This window comes from Boleophthalmus pectinirostris, unplaced genomic scaffold, assembly GCF_026225935.1.
Source record: "Boleophthalmus pectinirostris isolate CB_2022bp ecotype Guang Dong unplaced genomic scaffold, ASM2622593v1 HiC_scaffold_1, whole genome shotgun sequence".
Classification (NCBI taxonomy): domain Eukaryota; kingdom Metazoa; phylum Chordata; class Actinopteri; order Gobiiformes; family Gobiidae; genus Boleophthalmus; species Boleophthalmus pectinirostris.
The window spans coordinates 307,494-320,633 of record NW_026570970.1 but is presented as its reverse complement, the minus strand read 5'-3'; the positions used below and the strand labels follow the sequence as shown (position 1 = coordinate 320,633).

Genomic DNA, 13,140 nt, shown 5'->3' with positions numbered 1-13,140 from the left:
TAAACCAGGTTTAAACTGGGTCTAAACCAGGCCTAAACCAGGTCTAACAGGGTCTAAACAGGGTTTAAGTAGGACTAAAGTGTCTCTCCTCACCGATGACTTTGACGGGCACGGTGCCCGTGGCCTTGCCCAGCTCGTTCTCCAGGGTGATGGTGTACTTCCCAGCATCTGCCCTCGTGCTCTTGAGCAGCTCTAGGTGGGCGTCGTTCATCTCCACCGTCATCGACAGGCGGTCGTCCACTTTAAGCTCCGCCTCCTCCTTCGCCCACGCCATCTTCGGCATCGGGATCGCCCGGTACGGCACCACCAGGTGGAGCTTCTCACCCTCCACCACCACCACCTCATCTGAGGAGACCTCCAGGGTGGGAGCGCCTGAGGAGAGACTGGACTGAGACCAGGACCAGGACTGGACCAGGACTACACCAGGTCTAAACCAGGACTAAACCCGTCTAAACCGGGAGGTGTGGTACTCACAGTCGGGATCGCGGGTGTAGACCTTGTCGGTGACGTCGGAGGGCTCGCTGACGCCCACGGAGTTGATGGCGCGGACGCGGATCACATACTTCTTGTCCGGTTTGATGCCGTCGTCGATGCGGAAGGTGAGCTCTTTGACCGGTCGAGTGTTGACGCGCAGCCACTTGAGTTCCGGCCGCGCCTCCGACACCTCCACGTGGTACCCTGTCACTGGCACGCCGCCGTCCTTCACCGGGGGCTTCCACGTCACGTTTATGTGCTCACGGCTGGCGTCCACCACGGCGAGATCCACGGGTGGAGACGGAACGCCTGAGGGAGCGAGGGAGGACAGAGTCAGGACTTCCACCTACTAGTCCATAACCATAAGACTCATTTCACTACAACTGTCTCTGGGCACTCGGCGGGTACTCACTGGTGGCGTCCTCGATGGTGAGAACCACAGTGGGTTCTGAAGGTTCTCCAACACCGGCCTGGTTCTCGGCTCGGACCTGGAACTGGACCTCGGCGCCTTCGTCCACGTCGGTCACTTTGAACTGAGTCTGTCTGTCCGGAGTCTTACAGCACTTCAGCCAACGAGAGCCCAGCTTCTCCTTCTTCTCTATCACGTACCTGAGGAACCGGGTCAGAACCAGGTCAGAACCAGATCAGAACCAGGTCTAAACTGAGTCTAAACCAGGTCTCCAACAGGACTAAAGTCAGGAGCTACTGTAAGTTGTTTTAAATGTGCTTTATAAATAAGATGATAATGAGCAGCAGGAGTACGACAGTGGTACTTGTAGAAGTAACAGTATTTACTGTAGTAGTAGTAGTAGTAGTAGTAGTAGTAGTATTTGCAGTAGTAGTAGTAGTAGTAGTAGTAGTACGTACTTGGTGATGGGGCGTCCTCCGTTGCTCTGTGGAGGTTCCCACTTGAGCTCCACGTGTCTCTTGGTCACCTCCATCACGGTCAGAGCGTACGGCGGTCCAGGGGTCGCTGCGGATGACACAGGTCAGAGGTCAGAGGTCTGAGGTTTGTGTTGTGCATTTGGTAGGTCGTGCGTTTGGCGTGTTTGGTGCGTCATACGTTTGGTACGTCGTGTGTTTGGTGCGTCTCTTACTGAAAGTGTCTTTGGCGAGCACGGCGTCCTCCAGCTCGCAGAACTCGGACATGCCGACGGCGTTCTCGGCGGCGACTCTGAAGACGTAGAGCGAGCCTTCGTTCAGAGGAGTCACGCTGTACTTGAGCTCCTTCACCGTGGTGTCCACCGTCTGCCACGCCTTCCTCCTCACGTCGCGTTTCTCCACCACATAGTTCGTGATGGGTGAGCCGCCGTCGCTGCTCGGCAACTGCCACTTCAGGTCCGCCGCCGTCTTGGAGATACCGGCGACCTCCAACCACTGAGGCGGCGAGGGCACGTCTGTGGAGAGGAGAGACGGGTGAGGAGGAGGAGTACTGGTATTTGCAGTATTTGTAGTATCTGTAGTATTTGTAGTACTTGTAGTACTTGTAGTACTCGTATTATTGGCAGTACTCACAGAGGCGCTCCTTGCACACCACCTTCTCGCTGGGATCGCTGGGTTCGCTCTCGCCGGCTCGGTTCACGGCTCGGACTCTGAAGGTGTACTCCTGTTTCTCCTTCAGGTCTTTGAGGACGTGTTCTGTCTGAGGAATGTCTTCAGCCGCTCGGATCCAGTCCTCGGAGCCGCTCTTCTGCAGCTCCAGGACGTAGCCCTCGATCTTCGCTCCTCCGTCGTGTTCCGGCCGCGTCCACGCCAACGTCACCATCGTCTTACCCACGTCACGCACCACCGGCTTGCCAGGGGCCCAGGGTGGGTCTAAGGGACAGAGAGGGTCAGGACCAGGACTAAAACAGGACTAAATCAGGTCTACAGCAGGTCTCTGAGACTCACCGATGGGGTCCTTGATCAGGACTGGGTCAGTCTCGTCACTGGCTTTTCCGGGTCCGGCCAAGTTCTCGGCCAAAACCCTGAAACGGAACTTCTTCTTGGTGGGAAGACCCTTCACCCTGAAGTCCAGAAAGAGAGAGGTTAGACCAGGACTAAAGCAGGACTAAAGCAGGACTAAAGCAGGACTAAAGCAGGACTAAACCAGGACTAAAGCAGGACTAAACCAGGACTAAAGCAGGACTAAACCAGGACTAAAGCAGGACTAAAGCAGGACTAAAGCAGGACTAAACCAGGACTAAAGCAGGACTAAACCAGGACTAAAGCAGGACTAAAGCAGGACTAAAGCAGGACTAAACCAGGTCTACCCCGTCCTGACCTGAAGCTGGTGTCCTTGATGGGCAGCTTGTTGCAGCGGACCCACTTGTCACTGTCCGGGTCAAACTTCTCGACCCAGTACCCGGTGATGGGCGAGCCGCCGTCCTCGTCCGGCTCGAACCACGACAGAGTCACCGCATCCCGCGCCACGTCTGAGGGCGTCACCCGCGTGGGCGGACCAGGCGGGTCTGTGGAGAGGAGAGACCAGGGGTGAGACCAGGACTGAACCAGGACTGAACAAAGTCTGAATCGGGTCTGAACCCAGCACGTACCGAAGGAGTACTTGGCGACGATGGGCGTGTGCTCGGCGGGCGCTCCGATGCCGTACTGGTTCTCAGCGCTGATGCGGAACACGTACTCGCGCAGCGCGGTGAGTTTGGTGGCGGTGAACGTGGTGTGTTTCACCGTCGCCGACAGCTTCACCCACTCTTCTTTGGTCGTGTCGCGACTCTCCACGATGTAGTTGGTGATGGGCGAGCCGCCGTCGTCCCGCGGCGGGTTCCACGCCAACACGCACGACTCGCTCGTCACCTCCGAGATGTCGAAGGCAGCGGGAGGACCCGGTTTATCTGAGGACACAGACCAGGACTAGAACCAGGACTAAACCAGGACTAAGGAAGACTCCAAAAATAAAAACATACATGAAACAAGTTTTAAATTTTGAATAAAACAAGGTCTAAACCCAGTCTAAACCAGGTCTAAACCAGGTCTAAACCGGGTCTAAACCGGGTCTAAACCGGGTCTAAACCGGGTCTAAACCGGGTCTAAACCGGGTCTAAACCGGGTCTAAACCCGGTCTAAACCCGGTCTAAACCGGGTCTAAACCCGGTCTAAACCCGGTCGGTCTAAACCAGGTCTAAACCAAACCGGGTCTAAACCGGGTCTAAACCCGGGTCTAAACCGGGTCTAAACCGGTCTAAACCGGTCTAAACCCGGTCTAAACCCGGGTCTAAACCCGGGTCTAAACCAGGTCTAAACCAGGTCTAAACCCGGTCTAAACCGGGTCTAAACCAAACCGGGTCTAAACCGGGTCTAAACCCGGTCTAAACAGGTCTAAACCCAAACCAGGTCTAAACCCGGTCTAAACCAAACCCGGTCTAAAACCCAGGTCTAAACCAGTCTAAACCAGGTCTAAACCAGGTCTAAACCAGGTCTAAACCCGGTCTAAACCGGGTCTAAACCGGGTCTAAACCGGGTCTAAACCGGGTCTAAACCGGGTCTAAACCGGGTCTAAACCGGTCTAAACCCGGTCTAAACCGGGTCTAAACCAGGTCTAAACCTCTAAACCGGTCTAAACCGGGTCTAAACCGGGTCTAAACCGGGTCTAAACCCGGTCTAAACCCGGTCTAAACCAGGTCTAAACCAGGTCTAAACCAGGTCTAAACCCAGTCTAAACTGTCTCGTACCCAGGATGTTGACGTCCACGGTGGCGGTGGCTCTCCCACACGTGTTCACCGCTTCGATGATGTAGGTGGCGGTGTCGCCGCGAGTGGTGTTGGCGATGCTCAGTTTGGCGTGACCCGGGCTCGTTTCCATGGTGATGCGGTCGTCGGCGCGCAGAACCAGGTCGGCTTTGGTCCACTTGATCCTCGGGTCCGGTTTTCCCGACACTTCGGCCGGAAGCTCGATCTTCGACCCGGCGCGAGCCGTGAGTCCAGCCAGAAGTTTAACGTCCAACTGGATCTGAGGAGGTTCTGAAGAGAGAGACCAGAGCCAGGTCTAAACCGGGTCTGAACCAAGACTATAATAGGACTGAACCGGGTCCGTCTCTCACCTCTGGCGTCCACGGCCTGGATCTCGTCCGTGGCTCTGCTCGGGCGACTCGCTCCCAGACGGTTCATGGCTCTGACTCTGTACGAGTACCACTGGCCCTCGATGAGACCCTTCACCTGGAACCTGAGAGAACAACAGTTACACACAAGTTCAATCTCTGGTCCGGTCTCTGGTCTCCAGTCCGGTCTCTGGTCCGGTCTCTGGTCCGGTCTCTGGTCCGGTCTCTGGTCCGGTCTCTGGTCTCTGGTCTGGTCTCTCTGGTCTCTCGGTCTCTGGTCTCCAGTCCGGTCTCTGGTCCGGTCTCTGGTCCGGTCTCTGGTCCGGTCTCTGGTCCGGTCTCTCTGGTCTCGGTCCGGTCCGGTCTCTGGTCCGGTCTCTGGTCCTGGTCCGGTCTCTGTCCGTCTCTGGTCCGGTCTCTGGTCTGTCTCTAGTCTCCGTCCGGTCTCGGTCCGGTCGGTCCGTCTCTGGTCCGGTCTCTGGTCGGTCTCTGGTCGGTCTCATCGGTCTCTGGTCTCTGTCTCTGTCTCTAGTCTCTGGTCTCTAGGTCTCTGGTCCGGTCTCTGGTCCGGTCTCTGGTCCGGTCTCTGGTCCGGTCTCTGGTCCGGTCTCTGGTCTCTAGTCTCAGGTCCGGTCTCTGGTCTCTAGTCTCCGGTCCGGTCTCTGGTCCGGTCTCTGGTCCGGTCTAGGTCTCGGTCCGGTCTCTGGTCTCTAGTCTCCGGTCCGGTCTCTGGTCTCTGGTCTCTCCGGTCCGGTCTCTGGTCCGGTCTCTGGTCCTAGGTCTCTGGTCCGGTCTCTCTAGTCTCCGGTCCGGTCTCTGGTCTGGTCTCTGGTCTCTAGTCTCCGGTCCGGTCTCTGGTCTCTAGTCTCAGGTCCGGTCTCTGGTCTGGTCTCTAGTCTCTGGTCTCTAGTCTCTGGTCTCTGGTCTCTGGTCTCTAGTCTCCGGTCTCTCTCTGGTCTCTAGTCTCTGGTCCGGTCTCTGGTCCGGTCTAGTCTCAGTCTCAGTCCGGTCTCTGGTCTCTAGTCTCAGGTCAGTCTCAGGTCCGGTCTCTGGTCTCTAGGGTCCTCTCTGGTCTCTAGTCCGGTCTCTGGTCCGGTCTCTGGTCTCTAGTCTCCGGTCCGGTCTCTGGTCCGTCTCTAGGTCTCTGGTCTCTCGTCCTCTGGTCTGGTCTCTGGTCTCCAGTCTCAGGTCTCTGGTCTCTGGTCTCTAGTCTCTGGTCTCTAGTCTCTGGTCCGGTCTCTGGTCTCTGGTCCGGTCTCTAGGTCTCTGGTCCGGTCTCTGGTCCGGTCTCTGGTCTCTAGTCTCTGGTCCGGTCTCTGGTCTCTCTAGTCTCTGGTCCTGGTCTCTTGGTCCGGTCTCTGGTCCGGTCTGGTCTGGTCTCTGGTCCGGTCTCGGTCTCTGGTCGGTCTCTAGTCTCTGTCTCGGTCCGGTCTCTCTGGTCTCTAGTCTCTGGTCTCTGGTCCGGTCTGGTCGGTCTCCTGGTCCGGTCTCTGTCTCTGTCCGGTCTCTGGTCTCTAGGTCTCTGGTCTCTGGTCTCTGGTCCGGTCTCTGGTCCGGTCTCTGGTCCGGTCTCTGGTCTCGGTCTCTCTGGTCTCTAGTCTCTGGTCCGGTCTCTGGTGGTCTCTGGTCTCTGGTCTCTGGTCTGGTCTCAGGTCCGGTCTGGTCTCTGGTCCGGTCTGGTCTCGGTCTCTAGTCTCTGGTCTCTCTCTGGTCCGGTCTCTGGTCTCTAGTCTCTGGTCCGGTCTCTGGGTCTCTCTGGTCCTCTGGTCTCTAGTCTCTGGTCTCTCTGGTCTCTAGGTCCGGTCCGGTCTCTGGTCTCTGGTCTCTGGTCCGGTCTCTCCGGTCTCTCTGTCTCTGGTCCGGTCTCTCTGGTCTCGGTCTCTGGTCTCTGGTCTCTGGTCTCTAGTCTCTGGTCCTGGTCCGGTCTCTGGTCTCTAGTCTCTGGTCCGGTCTCTGGTCCGGTCTCTGTCTCGGTCGGTCCGGTCTCTGGTCTCTAGTCTCTGGTCCGGTCTCTGGTCTCTAGGTCCGGTCTCTGGTCTCTGGTCTCTGGTCTCTGGTCTCTAGTCTCTGGTCCGGTCTGTCTCTGGTCTCTGGTCTCTGGTCCGGTCTCTGGTCTCTAGTCTCTGGTCTCTGGTCCGGTCTCTGGTCCGGTCTCTCTGGTCTCTAGTCTCTGGTCCGGTCTCTGGTCTCTAGTCTCTAGTCTCTCCTCTGGTCCGGTCTGGTCCGGTCTCTGGTCTCTTAGTCTCTGGTCCGGTCTCTGGTCCGGTCTCTGGTCTCTAGGTCTCTGGTCCGGTCTCTGGTCCGGTCCGGTCTCTGGTCTCTGGTCTCCGGTCTCTGGTCTCTGGTCGGTCTCTGGTCTCTAGTCTCTCTAGGTCCGGTCTCTGGTCTCTGGTCTCTGGTCCGGTCTCTCTGGTCTCTGGTCCGGTCTCTGGTCTCTAGTCTCTGGTCCGGTCTCTGGTCCGGTCTCTGGTCTCTGGTCCGGTCTCTGGTCTCTAGTCTCTGGTCCGGTCTCTGGTCCGGTCTCTGGTCTCTAGGTCTCTGGTCCGGTCTCTGGTCTCTAGTCTCTGGTCGGTCTCTGGTCTCTAGTCTCTGGTCCGGTCTCTGGTCCGGTCTCTGGTCCGGTCTCTGGTCTAGTCTCTGGTCTCGGTCTCTGGTCTCTGGTCTCTGGTCCGGTCTCTGGTCTCTCTCTGGTCTCTGTCCGGTCTCGGTCTCTGGTCTCTAGGTCTCTGGTCTCTCTCTGGTCCGGTCTCTGGTCCGGTCTCTGGTCTCTGGTCTCTGGTCTCTCTGTCTCTAGTCTCTGGTTCCTCTGGTCGGTCTCTGGTCTCTGTCTCTAGTCTCTGGTCCGGTCTCTGGTCCGGTCTCTGGTCTCTAGTCTCTGGTCTCTAGTCTCTGGTCCGGTCTCTGGTCTCTAGTCTCTGGTCCGGTCTCTGGTCTCTGGTCTCTGGTCTCTAGTCTCTGGTCTCCGGTCTCTTGGTCTCTCTGGTCTCTGGTCTCTGGTCTCTGGTCTCTGGTCTCTGGTCTCTGGTCTCTGGTCTCTGGTCTCTGGTCTCTGGTCTCTGGTCTCTGGTCCGGTCTCTGGTCTCTAGTCTCTGTCCGGCTCTGGTCTCTAGGTTCTGGTCCGGTCTCTGGGTCCGGTCTCTGGTCTCTCTCTGGTCTCTGGTCTCTGGTCTCTGGTCTCTAGTCTCAGGTCCGGTCTCTGGTCCGGTCTCTCTCTAGTCTCTAGTCTCTGGTCTCTGGTCTCTGGTCTCTGGTCTGTCTCGGTCTCTGGTCCGGTCTCTGGTCCGGTCTCTGGTCTCTAGGTCTCTCTGGGTCTCTGGTCCGGTCTCTGGTCTCTAGTCTCTGGTCCGGTCTCTGGTCCGGTCTCTGGTCCGGTCTCTGGTCTCTCTGAGTCTCTGGTCTCTCTGGTCTCTCGGTCTCTGGTCTCTGGTCCGGTCTCTGGTCCGGTCTAGTCTCTGGTCTCTCTGGTCTCTGGTCTCTCTGGTCTCTGGTCTCTGGTCTCTGGTCCGGTCTCTGGTCTCTAGTCTCTGGTCCGGTCTCTGGTCTCTCTAGGTCTCTGGTCCGGTCTCTGGTCTCTCTGGTCTCGGTCTCTGGTCCGGTCTCTGGTCTCGTCTCTGTCTCTAGTCTCTGGTCCTGGTCTCTGGTCTCTAGGTCTCTGGTCTCTAGTCTCTGGTCCGGTCTCTGGTCTCTGTCTCTGGTCCGTCTCTGGTCCGGTCAGTCTCTGGTCTCTGGTCTCTGGGTCTCCGGTCTCTCTGGTCTCGGTCCTCTGGTCCTGGTCTCTGGTCTCTGGTCTCTGGTCTCTGGTCTCTGGTCTCTCTGGTCTCTGGTCTCTGGTCCGGTCTCTGGTCCGGTCTCTGGTCTCTAGTCTCTGGTCCGGTCTCTGGTCTCTCTAGTCTCTGGTCCGGTCTCTGGTCCGGTCTCTGGTCTCTAGGTCTCTGGTCTCTGGTCTCTGGTCTCAGTCTCTGGTCTCTGTCTCTGGTCTTCTGTCTCTGGTCTCTGGTCTCTGGTCCGGTCTCTGGTCCGGTCTCTGGTCCGGTCTCTGGTCTCTGGTCTCTGGTCTCAGGTCTCGGTCTCTGGTCTCTAGGGTCTCTGGTCCGTCTTGTCCGGTCTCTGGTCCGGTCTCTGGTCTCAGTCTCTGGTCCTCTCTGGTCTCTGGTCCGTCTCTAGTCTCTCTGGTCCGGTCTCTCTCTGTCTCTGTCTCTAGTCTCTGTCTCTCTGGTCCGGTCTCCTGTCTCGTCCGGTCTCTGGTCCGGTCTCTGGTCTCTGGTCCGGTCTCTGGTCTCTGTCTCTTCTCTCTGGTCCTGGTCCGGTCCTGGTCCGGTCTCTGGTCCGGTCTCTGGTCCGGTCTCTGGTCTCTGGTCCGGTCTCTGGGTCTCACTTGAGTTCCGTGATGGGGTCTCCACACGGTTCCCACTTGTCGGTTCCTCGTTGGCACTTGTCGATGATGTAACCTTTGAGGGGGGCACCGCCGTCGTATTTTGGAGGCTCCCACAGCAGGAAGATGGACTTGGCCGACTTGTCCCTCCACTTGAGGTTCTCCGGGGGGTCGGGCACCGCTGCGGGTTTGGGAGGGCATCAGGGTTAATACAAACACAACATGGCCGCCGGCGCTGGGGCTGTTACCGTGACGATGACATTTGGGGGTGGTGTTTTTGGGGTACTCACTGGCAGGAGGGGGAGCGGGTGGTGTTTTGGGGTACTCACTGGCAGGAGGGGGAGCGGGTGGTGTTTTGGGGTACTCACTGGCAGGAGGGGGCGGGTGGTGTTTTGGGGGTGTTTTTGGGGTACTCACTGGCAGGAGGGGGGCGGGTGGTGTTTTTGGGGTACTCACTGGCAGGAGGGGAGGCGGAGGGGAGCGGTGGTGTTTTTGGGGTACTCACTGGCAGGAAGGGAGCGGGTGGTGTTTTTGGGGTACTCACTGGCAGGAGAGGGGAGGCGGGTGGTGTTTTTGGGGTACTCACTGGCAGGAGGGGAGCGGGTGGGTGTTTTTGGGGTACTCACTGGCAGGAGGGGGGGCGGGTGGTGTTTTTTGGGTACTGCACGTGGCAGGAGGGGGAGCGGGTGGGGGTACTTGGGGTACTCACTGGCAGGAGGGGAGCGGGTGGTGTTTTTGGGGTACTCACTGCAGGGGGAGGGGGGGCGGGTGGTGTTTTTGGGGTACTCACTGGCAGGAGGGGGAGCGGGTGGTTTTTTGGGGTACTCACTGGCAGGAGGCAGGGGTAGGCTCACTGGAGGGGGGACTCACTGCGGGTGGTGTTTTTTGGGGTACTCACTGGCAGGAGAGGGAGCGGGTGGTGTTTTTGGGTACTCACTGGCAGGAGGGGGGCAGGGGTGGTGTTTTTTTTGGGGTACTCACTGGCAGGAGGGGGAGCGGGTGGTGTTTTGGGGTACTCACTGGCAGGAGGGGGGGGGTGGGTTTTTGGGGTACTCACTGGCAGGAGGGGGAGCGGGTGGTGTTTTTGGGGTACTCACTGGCAGGAAGGGAGCAGGTGGTGTTTTTGGGTACTCAGTGCAGGAGGGGGAGCGGGTGGTGTTTTTGGGTACTCACTGGCAGGAGGGGGGGCAGGTGGTGTTTTTGGGTACTCACTGGCAGGAGGGGGAGCGGGTGGTGTTTTTGGGGTACTCACTGGCAGGAGGGGGAGCGGTGGTGTTTTGGGGTACTCACTGGCAGGAAGGGGAGCGGGTGGTGTTTTTGGGGTACTCACTGGCAGGAGAGGGGGCAGGTGGTGTTTTTGGGGTACTCACTGGCAGGAGGGGGAGGTGGTTTTTTTGGGCTCAGGGAGAGGGGAGCGTGGTGTTTTGGGTACTCACTGCAGGAGGGGGAGCAGGTGGTGTTTTTGGGGTACTCACTGGCAGGAGAGGGGGAGCAGGTGGTGTTTTTGGGGTACTCACTGGCAGGAGGGGGAGCAGGTGGTGTTTTTGGGGTACTCACTGGCAGGAGAGGGGGAGCGGGTGGTGTTTTTGGGGTACTCACTGGCAGGAGAGGACACGTTGACGGGCTCATCGATGTAAGCGGGTTCTCCGGGGCCGCATTTGTTGCACGCCGTCACACTGAAGAGGTACTCCTTTCCCTCCATCACGTCAGTGACCGTGTGCTCCAGGTCCAACACTCCTGCGGCCACCTGGAGAACATCACAGGTGTTTTCACGTCAGAAGATGTGAGCGTGTTTTGGTGTGTTTGTCGGTGCGGTTTGGCCCGGTTTGGCCCGGTTTGGCCCGGTGTGACTCACTTTGGCCCAGGTCTTGCGGGACACCTCCCTCTTCTCGATCTGGTAGTGGGTGACAGGGCTGCCCCCGTCGTGCTCCGGCGCCTCCCACTGCAGGTGAACGTGTCGCCGAGTCACTTCTGCCACCTTCAGGTCTTTGGGCGCACTGGGGGCAGCTGCAAGAACAGAGAGAGATCTAAACCAGGACTAAACCAGGACTAAACCAGGACTAAACCAGGTCTAAACCAGGTCTAAACCAGGACTAAACCAGGTCTAACCAGGTAAACCAGGTCTAAACCAGGTCTACTAAACCAGGACTAAACCAGGTCTAAACCAGGTCTAAACCAGGTCTAAACCAGGATTAAACCAGGACTAAACCAGGACTAAACCAGGACTAAACCAGGTCTAAACCAGGTCTAAACCAGGACTAAACCAGGACTAAACCAGGACTAAACCAGGTCTAAACCAGGTCTAAACCAGGTCTAAACCAGGTCTAAACCAGGACTAAACCAGGACTAAACTAGGTAAACCAGGTAAACCAGGTCTAAACCAGGTCTAAACCAGGACTAAACTAAACCAGGTCTAAACCAGGTCTAAACCAGGTCTAAACCAGGTCTAAACCAGGACCAGGTCTAAACCAGGTCTAAACCAGGTCTAAACCAGGACTAAACCAGGTCTAAACCAGGTCTAAAACCAGGTCTAAACCAGGTCTAGGTCTAAACCAGGACTAAACCAGGACTAAACCAGGTCTAAACCAGGTCTAAACCAGGACTAAACCAGGACTAAACCAGGTCTAAACCAGGTCTAAACCAGGTCTAAACCAGGTCTAAACCAGGACTAAACCAGGACTAAACCAGGTCTAAACCAGGTCTAAACCAGGTCTAAACCAGGACTAAACCAGGTCTAAACCAGGTCTAAACCAGGTCTAAACCAGGACTAAACCAGACTAAACCAGGACTAAACCAGGTCTAAACCAGGTCTAAACCAGATCTAAACCAGGTCTAAACCAGGTCTAAACCAGGACTAAAACCAGGACTAAACCAGGTCTAAACCAGGTCTAAACCAGGACTAAACCAGGTCTAAACCAGGACTGAACCAGGTCTAAACCAGGACTGAACCAGGACTGAACCAGGACTAAACCAGGACTAAACCAGGACTGAACCAGGACTAAACCAGGTCTAAACCAGGTCTAAACCAGGACTAAACCAGGACTAAACCAGGTCTAAACCAGGACTAAACCAGGACTGAACCAGGACTGAACCAGGACTGAACCAGGACTAAACCAAGTCTCTCCCCAGTCTGCCCCCGGTCTCTTTCATATCTAATCCCCACCGTCCCCAGTCTCTGGCGGGTCCCTCCCCGGTCCCTCCCGGGTCCCTGGCAGGTCGGTCCTCGGCAGGTCGGTCCCGGTCCCCAGGTCGCCCCGGTCCTGGCAGGTCGGTCCCCGGTCCCTGGCAGGTCGGTCCCCGGTCCCTGGCAGGTCGGTCCCCGGTCCCTGGCAGGTCGGTCCCCGGTCCCTGGCGGGTCTCACCAATCACGTTGACCTCGACCTCTCCGCTGACGTAGCTCACGTCGTTCTCGAGGGTGAGTCCGTAGGTTCCTTTGTCGGGTCGGACGCTGGGACTGACGGTCAGCTCCGTGTACGTGGGTTTGGTCACCATGGAGACGCGGTCCTGGTCCGGACGCAGCTCCTTGTCGCCGAAGGTCCAGGTGGGCGTGGGCGTGGGGTACCCGCTGATGGGCACCCGGATGGTCAGGGGCACGGGCACGATCACCTCCAGACCGTTTCTGAAGGCGCTCAGGTCCATAGAGGGCGCCACTGAGTCAGAGACACCAGTTTAAAGAACACGAAGGATTTAAAAGTACTACTACTACTACTACTACTACTACTACTACTACTACTACTACTACTGCTACTACTGCTACTCCTGCTACTACTACTGCTACTACTACTACTACTACTGCTACTACTACTACTGCTACTACTACTACTGCTACTACTACTGCTACTGCTACTACTGCTACTACTACTGCTACTACTGCTACTACTACTGCTACTACTACTACTGCTACTACTACTACTACTACTGCTACTACTACTACTACTGCTACTACTACTACTACTGCTACTACTACTACTACTGCTACTACTACTACTACTACTACTGCTACTACTACTACTACTACTACTGCTACTACTACTACTACTACTACTACTGCTACTACTACTACTACTGCTACTACTACTACTGCTACTACTACTACTACTACTACTACTACTGCTACTACTACTACTACTACTACTACTACTGCTACTACTACTACTACTACTACTACTACTACTACTACCTACTACTACTACTACTGCTACTACTACTACTACTACTACTACTACTACTACTACTACTACTACTACTGCTACTACTACTA

The 13,140-nt window shown here is 56.8% G+C and overlaps 1 protein-coding gene across 1 annotated transcript in view; it reads right to left on the bottom strand.

Moving 5' to 3' along the window:
• The window catches only part of LOC110165165 (titin-like), a 243,161-nt gene that overhangs the window by 89,948 nt on the left and 140,073 nt on the right, over positions 1-13,140 (bottom strand). Inside the window, 15 exon segments of the mRNA XM_055150484.1 lie at positions 94-372; positions 475-783; positions 887-1,083; positions 1,342-1,447; positions 1,572-1,871; positions 1,990-2,289; positions 2,365-2,480; positions 2,738-2,924; positions 3,009-3,305; positions 4,143-4,430; positions 4,511-4,632; positions 8,883-9,060; positions 10,479-10,626; positions 10,735-10,886; positions 12,242-12,529. Coding sequence (XP_055006459.1) covers positions 94-372; positions 475-783; positions 887-1,083; positions 1,342-1,447; positions 1,572-1,871; positions 1,990-2,289; positions 2,365-2,480; positions 2,738-2,924; positions 3,009-3,305; positions 4,143-4,430; positions 4,511-4,632; positions 8,883-9,060; positions 10,479-10,626; positions 10,735-10,886; positions 12,242-12,529 — 3,267 coding nt within the window.